The sequence below is a fragment of the Salmo salar genome, chromosome 21 (genome assembly GCF_965601325.2).
Source record: "Salmo salar chromosome 21, fSalSal1, whole genome shotgun sequence".
Classification (NCBI taxonomy): domain Eukaryota; kingdom Metazoa; phylum Chordata; class Actinopteri; order Salmoniformes; family Salmonidae; genus Salmo; species Salmo salar.
The window spans coordinates 45158844-45171572 of NC_138311.1; the positions used below are offsets into that span (position 1 = coordinate 45158844).

The 12729-nt window shown below is 41.7% G+C and overlaps 1 protein-coding gene across 1 annotated transcript in view; it reads right to left on the reverse strand.

Annotated features, from left to right (window-relative positions):
* Positions 1 to 1530: 1530 nt before the first annotated feature.
* The window catches only part of ramp1 (receptor activity modifying protein 1), a 134962-nt gene continuing 123763 nt past the window's right edge, over positions 1531 to 12729 (reverse strand). The window contains exon 3 of the mRNA XM_014165457.3: positions 1531 to 2688. Within this exon, the coding sequence (XP_014020932.1) occupies positions 2433 to 2688 (256 nt within the window). The 3' untranslated portion in view covers positions 1531 to 2432. The remainder of the gene's footprint in view (positions 2689 to 12729) is intronic.

Here is a 12729-nt window from a genome sequence, read left to right on the forward strand (position 1 = left end):
CGCGGTGTCCGATTTTAAAATAGCTTTTCGGCAAAAGCACATTTTGCAATATTCTGAGTAGATAGCTCGCCATCACGGGCTAGCTATTTTGACACCAACCAAGTTTGGCACTCACCAAACTCAGATTTACTATAAGAAAAATTGGATTACCTTTGCTGTTCTTCGTCAGAATGCACTCCCAGGACTTCTACTTCATCCACAAATGTTGTTCTGGTTCAAAATAATCCATAGTTATGTTCAAATATCCTCTGTTTGTTCATGCGTTCAAGACACTATCCGAACGGTGACGAGCGGACGCATATCGTGACAAGAAAATTCTAAATATTCCATTACCGTACTTCGAAGCATGTCAAACGCTGTTTAAAATCAATTTTTATGCGATTTTTCTCGTAAAAAAGCGATAATATTCCGACCGGGAAACGTCCTTTCCGTTCAAAGACTCAAAATCTAAAATGGACTCTTCACGCGCGCGCCCGTCTCATTGTTCTCAGATCGACCACTATCCAAATGCGCTACTGTTTTTCAGCCATGGGCTGCAAAGTCATCATTCAACGTTCTGGCGCCTTCTGAGAGCCTATGGGAGCCTTAGGAAGTGTCACATTACAGCAGAGATCCTTTGTTTTCAATAAAGAGAGTGTAGAAGGCCAAGAAATGGTCAGAGAGGGCACTTCCTGTACAGAATCTTCTAGGTTTTTGCCTGCCATATGAGTTCTGTTAAACTCACAGACACCATTCAAACAGTTTTAGAAGCTTTAGGGTGTTTTCTATCCAAATCAAACAATTATATGCATATTCTAGTTTCTGGGCAGTAGTAATAACCAGATTAAATCGGGTACGTTTTTTATCCGGCCGTGCAAATACTGCCCCCTATCCCCAACAGGTTAAAGAATTCCCCAACGGTCTCATTGGATCCCCAATGACTAACAGTCAGTTATCCCCTGGGAGGTCTTTAACGGCGTTTCCCAGAGTACACTGGGTTCTACATGGGAACCAGACTAGACTCATAATGAAGGGGAGAGTTTTGAATACAAGGTCTGAGTAGAGCACCACAAAGGTTTATTATATCTCTTAAAGCAATCAAGGTGCTTTGAGAGAGAGAGAGACACAGAGAGAGAGAAAAAATATATATATAGTTTTCCATTGCCCTGTGAAGAGTAAGCAGGTATTCACTTGGAGGCATTGGGAGCTCAGATCTTGTAGCCCGCAAAACCGTGTCTCAGCCATAGTAATATAAAGGCAATTAGTAAGGCAGCCAGACACACAGACGCTTTGCCTCTCAGTACTAATAAGATGAAGAGTACGTCAGAAAATGCCATTAGCAGGATGCTCTGCTCTTAAAGGCAATGTCCCTATCTGGTGATGACAGCATTAGCCTTACTAAAGACCCAATAAACGCAGATGTTACACAGACACGACAGTTTGTCAGTAACTTACAAAACAATCGACTAGCCTTAAGCCTTGTGACTATGAAGATAAAAGTTATACCCACCAAACCACCATTACAAAGCACCCGATACACAATGTCACGTCTTTGTTTTTAATCCAAGTTTATTGTACACAGTCATTATGAAATACCAACAGTAGGCTATTAATCCATCATTTGCACAGTATGTTGTACCTCAGTCTCGCACACATCAAAAAATAAAATAATATTCTCTTTTTCATATTCACTTTCTATTCATGGACAAATTTGATTTTAATATTTTCGTAATTATTTTGGTTACAGACAGGTACTTTGGCACAGTACACAAAGTAAGGACTTGAAGGGTGAGTGTAGAAATCTGTTGGTTCTGACGGGCAGGGCAAGGACAGGAACAGGGTGTTGGGTCCAGACAGTGTTAATGAGGAGAGTACAGAGTGCACAGACAGCATCCATAAAGCACAGAGATGATAGGACGATGCTTTATATCAACCAATCAGTGACTGGCTGTAAGAAGTCCACTTCAGGAGCTGTGCCAAAGTGTCTCAACTCACTGCACAGGAAATTACCTAATGTGTCCAGGAAGTCCTTCAAACCAATCAGATACCATCTGTCCTTCATGGCAAACAGCTTGTGATTCTCCAGACAGATTGGATTTAGTAGATAAAGGGCAATGGAATCACTCTTCCATTTTTAAACCAGTCCGCCTGCAGGGTATAATTACTGTAGTTATATGAACTCTCATCTTGTAGTCCGTGTACTTTCCTATATCCTGTGCCTCTAGCTCGGTCTCCTATCAAACAGAGTGATAGGACCAGAGATGCTCTATAATGTTATCCTTGAGACAGGCTTAGATAGTCCTCCCAGTCCCTCACCTGGTCCATGATATCTGTTCTGTAGTAGGTAGCAGCAGTGTTATGTGTATCTGAGTCTGTCATGGGTGGAGGTGGAGGTGAAGGGGGCCTCCTCTAGACCTCTTCTCCCTGGCTGGTGGCCTGGAGGTTGGGCCTGGCTACACCATGCCTTCACTGCGCTTGCTCCTCCACACTACTAGGGCAGTCATGAGCAACGTGACAAGGATGGGCACCACGATGAATGGCCCAAGGATACGGTTGGGCGGATCACGCAGCAGCCGTCCCGACAGGGAGCAATCGTGGAAGTAGTGCTTGTGGATGCGGATGAAGAACTCGTCCACCAGCCGGTTGGGCCAGAAACAGTCCATCTTCAGAGCGATCAGGTAGGTGCAGTTAGTGAGCTCACCGTAAGGTCTGTAGGGAGAGACGGAAAGGAACAGTGGGAGGTCACATTAATGGAATGAAGACAAGGTTTATGTACCGTATATCACAATGAGGGCAAATAATAGCCTACACTTTTGAATAGACATTTAGGACAGTTTGGGGTTCTTAATGGGGCTCCAAAGTGTGGTTTTTAAATTGAACACAAGTTTCATGATCTACAGTGTAATTTTTATTGAACCTTTTAATTAAGCAGGGAGTCATGCTGAGACCAAGAGCAGAAGAACAGAACAGAATAGACCACATCAATAAACAACAATTACACTATACATATCTATATACACATCAATTACACTATACAGTTGAAGTCGGAAGTTTACATACACCTTAGCCAAATACATTTAAACTCAGTTTTTCACAATTCCTGACATTTAATCCTAGTAAAGATTTCCTGGGCAGAACTGAAAAAGTGTGTGCGAGCAAGGAGGCCTACAAACCCAACTCAGTTACACCAGGAGGAATGGGTCAAAATTCACCCAACTTATTGTGGGAAGCTTGTGGAAGGCTACCCGAAACGTTTGACCCAAGTTAAACAATTTAAAGGCAATGCTACCAAATACTAATTGAGTGTATGTGAACTTCTGACCCACTGGAAATGTGATGAAAGAAATGAAAGCTGAAATAAATCATTCTCTCTACTATTATTCTGACATTTCACATTCTTAAAATGAAGTGGTGATCTTAACTGACCTAAGGCAGGGAATTTTTACTAGGATTAAATGTCAAGAATTATGAAAAACTGAGTTTAAATGTATTTGTCTAAGGTGTATGTAAACTTCCGACTTTAACTGTATATCTATATACACATCAATTACACTATACATATATATACACATCAATACATTGAAAAGCAACCCCAAAACATGAAGAAGCTAAACACAAAACATATGAAACAAACACATTGGTCAGTAAAAGGGCCCTCTAACATCTACCTGGATTGCCTTAATGGGACGTACTGTAGGCGAAGTTCATTTGAAGTTAGGGGAGAGACTGAAAATGAAATACACAAACGGAGTACACACACTAATGGTGCAATCAACCGTCGTGTGCAAATCAATATTTTCCCTCTACAGCTCTCTGCGTGCGAGTGTGCTCCCTAGTGTGTATAGGCCTGCCATGATTGAGAGTAATGACCCCTGGTAATGACAGAGGACAGATAGAGAGTGAAAAACACACACACAGAGACACACATCCACCCTCCCCTCCTCCTGAACAAGAGCTCTACCCCCTCTCCTCAGAGCATGCCCTCCAAATGGCCTACTATTTCTACCCACATCCTCCCTGGTGTGGCATACCTGGCATAGCTAGGACCTTTTTTGTCATCCACAGGTTTCCCCTAACACAACCAAGGGGTAATGTCTGTCTCAGCTAACCCGATCCCCCAGTGGGAGAGTGATACACAGGGTAAAAGGCAGACCATCTGGCTCATCTTCCAAGGCAGACAGACATTATAATCATGCATCATGATCATTATGAACAGAAGAGAGATGAAATAGAGAGGAAGAGAGAGAGAGGAAAGAGGGAGAGAGAGATGAGAGAAAGAATGAGAAAGAGAGGAAAGAGAAGAGAGAGAGACATAGTGATAGTTGATATGCTGTGTAGGAGAACACGGTGTAAAATTAGACCTCTCAGAAAGAATAGAAATATGAGCAAGCCCCTATTCTCTCCTCAGACATTTATCCACGACAGATGTACGGCCATGACAAATTTATTGACATGACAGGATTTAATACCTTTATATTACAGCTGCTTTATTGAAAGAACACTCTTGCCAAAGTCACGTCATCTGCAACATTTCATCATCGGAGGAAATTAATTGTTCCTAGACAGTTCCTTTTCTCTCCCTGTACGTTTCTCCAAAACATTTCCCCCTAAGGGCCTATGGCGATGCGTCATTGGCTAAGGCAAGGGCACCCCTACTAACTGGAACCTATTCAGTACTGAGAACTAAGAGATTTATAATAACCCAGATATGGCACAATTTCAAGAGCTCCGCTAACGTGTCTTGTCTAAACACACACAGGAGGTTGTATCTTCCCTTGTCAGTATTAACTTATCTTGTCTGAACTCACACACATATACCTGTAATCATTTCTTCTGTATAATCTTATCTTCTTTACATGACCTAATGTGGAGTATATATACTCTGGCTCTTCTAATACAGTTTAGCTATGTGACCTGCTGAACTATGTGTAGTTGGGGTTGCAGAAGGTGTGGTAGTTATTGTGAATAACTTCGCTATTATGGCCTATTTATTGCCTTACCTCCTGACGCCATTTGCACACACTGTATATAGACTTAACTTTTTTCTATTGTGTTATTGACTGTACGCTTGTTTATTCCATCTGTAACTCTGTGTTGTTGTTTGTGTCGCACTGCTTTGCTTTATCTTGGCCATGAGAACTTGTTCTCAACTAGCTTACCTGGTTAAATAAAGGTGAAATAAAAATTAAAAATGGTCCTTATAGTTTTATATCGCATCAGAAGAGAACAATGGCTAGTGTTATTCCCCTTGTATTATTTCTACAGATCCCTCTCCTTCCTGCTCTTCCAGGGAACATGTCAGTGTAAATCCACCCCCTGCTTCCTGCTCTTCCAGGAAACACGTCAGTTTAAATCCACCCCCTCCTTTCTCTCTCACATACTGTCCTCTTTACTGTCCTCTTCGATGTACTCTTTACTGTTTACTTTCCATACTGCAACATGAGAGGCCTTGGAAGCTGTTGACAGACTGACTGATGGCAAGACACACACAGACAGACAGACGGTTTGACACACACACACACAGACACACACACACAGTCACACATACACCATGTTTGCACGAAACAAGACTCACGCTCCAAAGCAGTACCTAGTGTTCACATTGCTTGCTATAAACAGTTAGCTAACATTTCACTGCCTCCGCTCCGATCACCCAGTTCCCATTCCGGGACAAAAAGATTGGCACCTTGCTCTTAAAAGTGCGTTATAAACCAACAGGTGGTCAAAAGTCCCCTGACCTTCCTCGATGTACAGAAGCCGCTGCAACCTGGACTCAGGGGTAGACGTAACATAGTAAATGTCAATCCGAGACGCTCCAATTAGTATCATATGTTATGTTTCGTATGGTATGTATTAATCTGTGGAGGTCCATCATCCATTTGGTATGATATGTTACGAATTACAATTTCTATGATACAGTATGTTATGAATTTGCTACACTTATATGTTACGAATAAAAATGTGTTGTGGCTAATGTAAGCTGGGTGGCTAAGGCTAATGTTAGCTAGGTGGCAACCGTTAGGGTTAAGGTAAGCCATAGCTGGCGGGAAGTGCTTTGAGGGTGGGGATGCTGCGATTTTTTGGGGGCCGACTAGGGGGATGCAGAGGAGAAGAAAAAAATTGTGCGCTGAAGACATCGATATTGGTCTGTTAATACAGGGCTAGTAAAGGCCCAGTGTTACAAACATCTATATTGGTCCGTTAATACAGGGCTAGTAAAGGCCCAGTGTTACAGACATTTATATTGGTCTGTTAATACAGGACTAGTAAAGGCCCAGTGTTACAGACATCTATATTGGTCCGTTAATACAGGGCTAGTAAAGGTCCAGTGTTAAAGACATCTATATTGGTCTGTTAATACAGGGCTAGTAAAGGCCCAGTGTTACAGACGTCTATATTGTTCCGTTAATACAGGGCTAGTAACGGTCTGTTAATACAGGACTAGTAAAGGCCCAGTGTTACAGACATCTATATTGGTCTGTTAATACAGGGCTAGTAAAGGCCCAGTGTTACAGACATCTTTATTGGTCCGTTAATACAGGGGCTAGTAAAGGCCCAGTGTTACAGACATCTATATTGGTCCGTTAATACAGGGCTAGTAAAGGCCCAGTGTTACAGACGTCTATATTGGTCCGTTAATACAGGGCTAGTAAAGGTCCAGTGTTACAGACATCTATATTGGTCTGTTAATACAGGGCTAGTAAAGGTCTGTTAATACAGGGCTAGTAAAGGCCCAGTGTTACAGACGTCTATATTGTTCCGTTAATACAGGGCTAGTAAAGGTCTGTTAATACAGGCCTAGTAAAGGCCCAGTGTTACAGACGTCTATATTGGTCTGTTAATACAGGGCTAGTAAAGGCCCAGTGTTACAGACGTCTATATTGGTCCGTTAATACAGGGCTAGTAAAGGCCCAGTGTTACAGACGTTTATATTGTTCCATTAATACAGGGCTAGTAAAGGCCCAGTGTTACAGACATCTATATTGGTCTGTTAATACAGGGCTAGTAAAGGCCCAGTGTTACAGACGTCTATATTGGTCTGTTAATACAGGGCTAGTAAAGGTCTTAATACAGGGCTAGTAAAGGTCTGTTAATACAGGACTAGTAAAGGCCCAGTGTTACAGACATCTATATTGGTCTGTTAATACAGGGCTAGTAAAGGCCCAGTGTTACAGACATCTTTATTGGTCCGTTAATACAGGGGCTAGTAAAGGCCCAGTGTTACAGACGTCTATATTGGTCCGTTAATACAGGGCTAGTAAAGGCCCAGTGTTATAGACGTCTATATTGGTCCGTTAATACAGGGCTAGTAAAGGTCCAGTGTTACAGACATCTATATTGGTCTGTTAATACAGGGCTAGTAAAGGTCTGTTAATACAGGGCTAGTAAAGGCCCAGTGTTACAGACGTCTATATTGTTCCGTTAATACAGGGCTAGTAAAGGTCTGTTAATACAGGGCTAGTAAAGGCCCAGTGTTACAGATGTCTATATTGGTCTGTTAATACAGGGCTAGTAAAGGCCCAGTGTTACAGACGTCTATATTGGTCCGTTAATACAGGGCTAGTAAAGGCCCAGTGTTACAGACGTTTATATTGTTCCGTTAATACAGGGCTAGTAAAGGCCCAGTGTTACAGACGTCTATATTGGTCTGTTAATACAGGGCTAGTAAAGGCCCAGTGTTACAGACGTCTATATTGGTCCGTTAATACAGGGCTAGTAAAGGTCTGTTAATACAGGGCTAGTAAAGGCCCAGTGTTACAGACGTCTATATTGGTCTTCTTAATACAGGGCTAGTAAAGGTCTGTTAATACAGGGCTAGTAAAGGCCCAGTGTTACAGACATCTATATTGGTCTGTTAATACAGGACTAGTAAAAGTCTGTTAATACAGGGCTAGTAAAGGCCCAGTGTTACAGACGTCTATATTGGTCCGTTAATACAGGGGCTAGTAAAGGCCCAGTGTTACAGACATCTATATTGTTCCGTTAATACAGGGCTAGTAAAGGCCCAGTGTTGCAGACATCTATATTGGTCTGTTAATACAGGGCTAGTAAAGGCCCAGTGTTACAGACATCTATATTGTTCTGTTAATACAGGGCTAGTAAAGGCCCAGTGTTACAGACATCTATATTGGTCCGTTAATACAGGGCTAGTAAAGGCCCAGTGTTACAGACATCTATATTGGTCCGTTAATACAGGGCTAGTAAAGGTCTGTTAATACAGGGCTAGTAAAGGCCCAGTGTTGCAGACATCTATATTGGTCCGTTAATACAGGGCTAGTAAAGGTCTGTTAATACAGGACTAGTAAAGGTCTGTTAATACAGGGCTAGTAAAGGTCTGTTAATACAGGGCTAGTAAAGGTGTGTTAATACAGGGCTAGTAAAGGCCCAGTGTTACAGACATCTATATTGGTCTGTTAATACAGGGCTAGTAATGGTCTGTTAATACAGGGCTAGTAAAGGTCTGTTATTACAGGGCTAGTAAAGGTCTGTTAATACAGGGCTAGTAAAGGTCTGTTAATACAGGACTAGTAAAGGTCTGTTAATACAGGGCTAGTAAAGGTCTGTTAATACAGGGCTAGTAAAGGTCTGTTAATACAGGGCTAGTAAAGGTCTGTTAATACAGGGCTAGTAAAGGTCTGTTAATACAGGGCTAGTAAAGGTCTGTTAATACAGGGCTAGTAAAGGTCTGTTAATACAGGACTAGTAAAGGTCTGTTTAATACAGGGCTAGTAAAGGTCTGTTAATACAGGGCTAGTAAAGGTCTGTTAATACAGGACTAGTAAAGGTCTGTTAATACAGGACTAGTAAAGGCCCAGTGTTACAGACATCTATATTGGTCTGTTAATACAGGACTAGTAAAGGTCTGTTAATACAGGGCTAGTAAAGGCCCAGTGTTACAGACGTCTATATTGGTCCGTTAATACAGGGGCTAGTAAAGGCCCAGTGTTACAGACATCTATATTGTTCCGTTAATACAGGGCTAGTAAAGGCCCAGTGTTGCAGACATCTATATTGGTCTGTTAATACAGGGCTAGTAAAGGCCCAGTGTTACAGACATCTATATTGGTCCGTTAATACAGGGCTAGTAAAGGCCCAGTATTACAGACATCTATATTGGTCTGTTAATACAGGGCTAGTAAAGGCCCAGTGTTACAGACGTCTATATTGGTCCGTTAATACAGGGCTAGTAAAGGCCCAGTGTTACAGACATCTATATTGGTCTGTTAATACAGGGCTAGTAAAGGTCTGTTAATACAGGGCTAGTAAAGGTCTGTTAATACAGGACTAGTAAAGACCCAGTGTTACAGACGTCTATATTGTTCCGTTAATACAGGGCTGGTAAAGGTCTGTTAATACAGGGCTAGTAAAGGCCCAGTGTTACAGACATCTATATTGGTCCGTTAATACAGGGCTAGTAAAGGTCTGTTAATATAGGGCTAGTAAAGGTCTGTTAATACAGGACTAATAAAGGCCCAGTGTTACAGACGTCTATATTGGTCCATTAATACAGGACTAGTAAAGGCCCAGTGTTACAGACATCTATATTGGTCCGTTAATACAGGGCTAGTAAAGGCCCAGTGTTACAGACGTCTATATTGGTCCGTTAATACAGGGCTAGTAAAGGCCCAGTGTTACAGACATCTATATTGTTCCGTTAATACAGGGCTAGAAAAGGCCCAGTGTTAGAGACGTTTATATTGTTCCGTTAATACAGGGCTAGTAAAGGCCCAGTGTTACAGACGTCTATATTGGTCCGTTAATACAGGGCTAGTAAAGGTCTGTTAATACAGGGCTAGTAAAGGCCCAGTGTTACAGACGTCTATATTGGTCTGTTAATACAGGGCTAGTAAAGGTCTGTTAATACAGGGCTAGTAAAGGCCCAGTGTTACAGAAATCTATATTGGTCTGTTAATACAGGGCTAGTAAAGGTCTGTTAATACAGGACTAGTCAAGGCCCAGTGTTACAGACATCTATATTGGTCTGTTAATACAGGACTAGTAAAGGCCCAGTGTTACAGACATCTATATTGGTCTGTTAATACAGGGCTAGTAAAGGCCCAGTGTTACAGACATCTATATTGGTCTGTTAATACAGGGCTAGTAAAGGCCCAGTGTTACAGACGTCTATATTGGTCCGTTAATACAGGACTATTAAAGGCCCAGTGTTACAGACATCTATATTGGTCTGTTAATACAGGGCTAGTAAAGGCCCAGTGTTACAGACATCTATATTGTTCTGTTAATACAGGGCTAGTAAAGGTCCGTTAATACAGGGCTAGTAAAGGCCCAGTGTTACAGACATCTATATTGGTCCGTTAATACAGGGCTAGTAAAGGCCCTGTGTTACAGACATCTATATTGGTCCGTTAATACAGGGCTAGTAAAGGTCTGTTAATACAGGGCTAGTAAAGGCCCAGTGTTGCAGACATCTATAATGGTCCGTTAATACAAGGATAGTAATGGTCTGTTAATAAAGGACTATTAAAGGTCTGTTAATACAGTGCTAGTAAAGGTCTGTTAATACAGGGCTAGTAAAGGTGTGTTAATACAGGGCTAGTAAAGGCCCAGTGTTACAGACATCTATATTGGTCTGTTAATACAGGGCTAGTAAAGGTCTGTTAATACAGGGCTAGTAAAGGTCTGTTAATACAGGACTAGTAAAGGTCTGTTAATACAGGGCTAGTAAAGGTCTGTTAATACAGGACTAGTAAAGGTCTGTTAATACAGGGCTAGTAAAGGTCTGTTAATACAGGGCTAGTAAAGGTCTGTTAATACAGGGCTAGAAAAGGCCCAGTGTTACAGACATCTATATTGGTCTGTTAATACAGGGCTAGTAAAGGCCCAGTGTTACAAACATCTATATTGGTCCGTTAATACAGGGCTAGTAAAGGCCCAGTGTTACAGACATTTATATTGGTCTGTTAATACAGGACTAGTAAAGGCCCAGTGTTACAGACATCTATATTGGTCCGTTAATACAGGGCTAGTAAAGGTCCAGTGTTAAAGACATCTATATTGGTCTGTTAATACAGGGCTAGTAAAGGCCCAGTGTTACAGACGTCTATATTGTTCCGTTAATACAGGGCTAGTAACGGTCTGTTAATACAGGACTAGTAAAGGCCCAGTGTTACAGACATCTATATTGGTCTGTTAATACAGGGCTAGTAAAGGCCCAGTGTTACAGACATCTTTATTGGTCCGTTAATACAGGGGCTAGTAAAGGCCCAGTGTTACAGACATCTATATTGGTCCGTTAATACAGGGCTAGTAAAGGCCCAGTGTTACAGACGTCTATATTGGTCCGTTAATACAGGGCTAGTAAAGGTCCAGTGTTACAGACATCTATATTGGTCTGTTAATACAGGGCTAGTAAAGGTCTGTTAATACAGGGCTAGTAAAGGCCCAGTGTTACAGACGTCTATATTGTTCCGTTAATACAGGGCTAGTAAAGGTCTGTTAATACAGGGCTAGTAAAGGCCCAGTGTTACAGACGTCTATATTGGTCTGTTAATACAGGGCTAGTAAAGGCCCAGTGTTACAGACGTCTATATTGGTCCGTTAATACAGGGCTAGTAAAGGCCCAGTGTTACAGACATCTATATTGGTCCGTTAATACAGGGCTAGTAAAGGCCCAGTGTTTCAGACATCTATATTGGTCCGTTAATACAGGGCTAGTAAAGGCCCAGTGTTACAGACGTCTATATTGGTCTGTTAATACAGGGCTAGTAAAGGTCTGTTATTACAGGGCTAGTAAAGGTCTGTTAATACAGGGCTAGTAAAGGTCTGTTAATACAGGACTAGTAAAGGTCTGTTAATACAGGGCTAGTAAAGGTCTGTTAATACAGGGCTAGTAAAGGTCTGTTAATACAGGGCTAGTAAAGGTCTGTTAATACAGGGCTAGTAAAGGTCTGTTAATACAGGGCTAGTAAAGGTCTGTTAATACAGGGCTAGTAAAGGTCTGTTAATACAGGACTAGTAAAGGTCTGTTTAATACAGGGCTAGTAAAGGTCTGTTAATACAGGGCTAGTAAAGGTCTGTTAATACAGGACTAGTAAAGGTCTGTTAATACAGGACTAGTAAAGGCCCAGTGTTACAGACATCTATATTGGTCTGTTAATACAGGACTAGTAAAGGTCTGTTAATACAGGGCTAGTAAAGGCCCAGTGTTACAGACGTCTATATTGGTCCGTTAATACAGGGGCTAGTAAAGGCCCAGTGTTACAGACATCTATATTGTTCCGTTAATACAGGGCTAGTAAAGGCCCAGTGTTGCAGACATCTATATTGGTCTGTTAATACAGGGCTAGTAAAGGCCCAGTGTTACAGACATCTATATTGGTCCGTTAATACAGGGCTAGTAAAGGCCCAGTATTACAGACATCTATATTGGTCTGTTAATACAGGGCTAGTAAAGGCCCAGTGTTACAGACGTCTATATTGGTCCGTTAATACAGGGCTAGTAAAGGCCCAGTGTTACAGACATCTATATTGGTCTGTTAATACAGGGCTAGTAAAGGTCTGTTAATACAGGGCTAGTAAAGGTCTGTTAATACAGGACTAGTAACGACCCAGTGTTACAGACGTCTATATTGTTCCGTTAATACAGGGCTGGTAAAGGTCTGTTAATACAGGGCTAGTAAAGGCCCAGTGTTACAGACATCTATATTGGTCCGTTAATACAGGGCTAGTAAAGGCCCAGTGTTACAGACATCTATATTGGTCCGTTAATACAGGGCTAGTAAAGGCCCA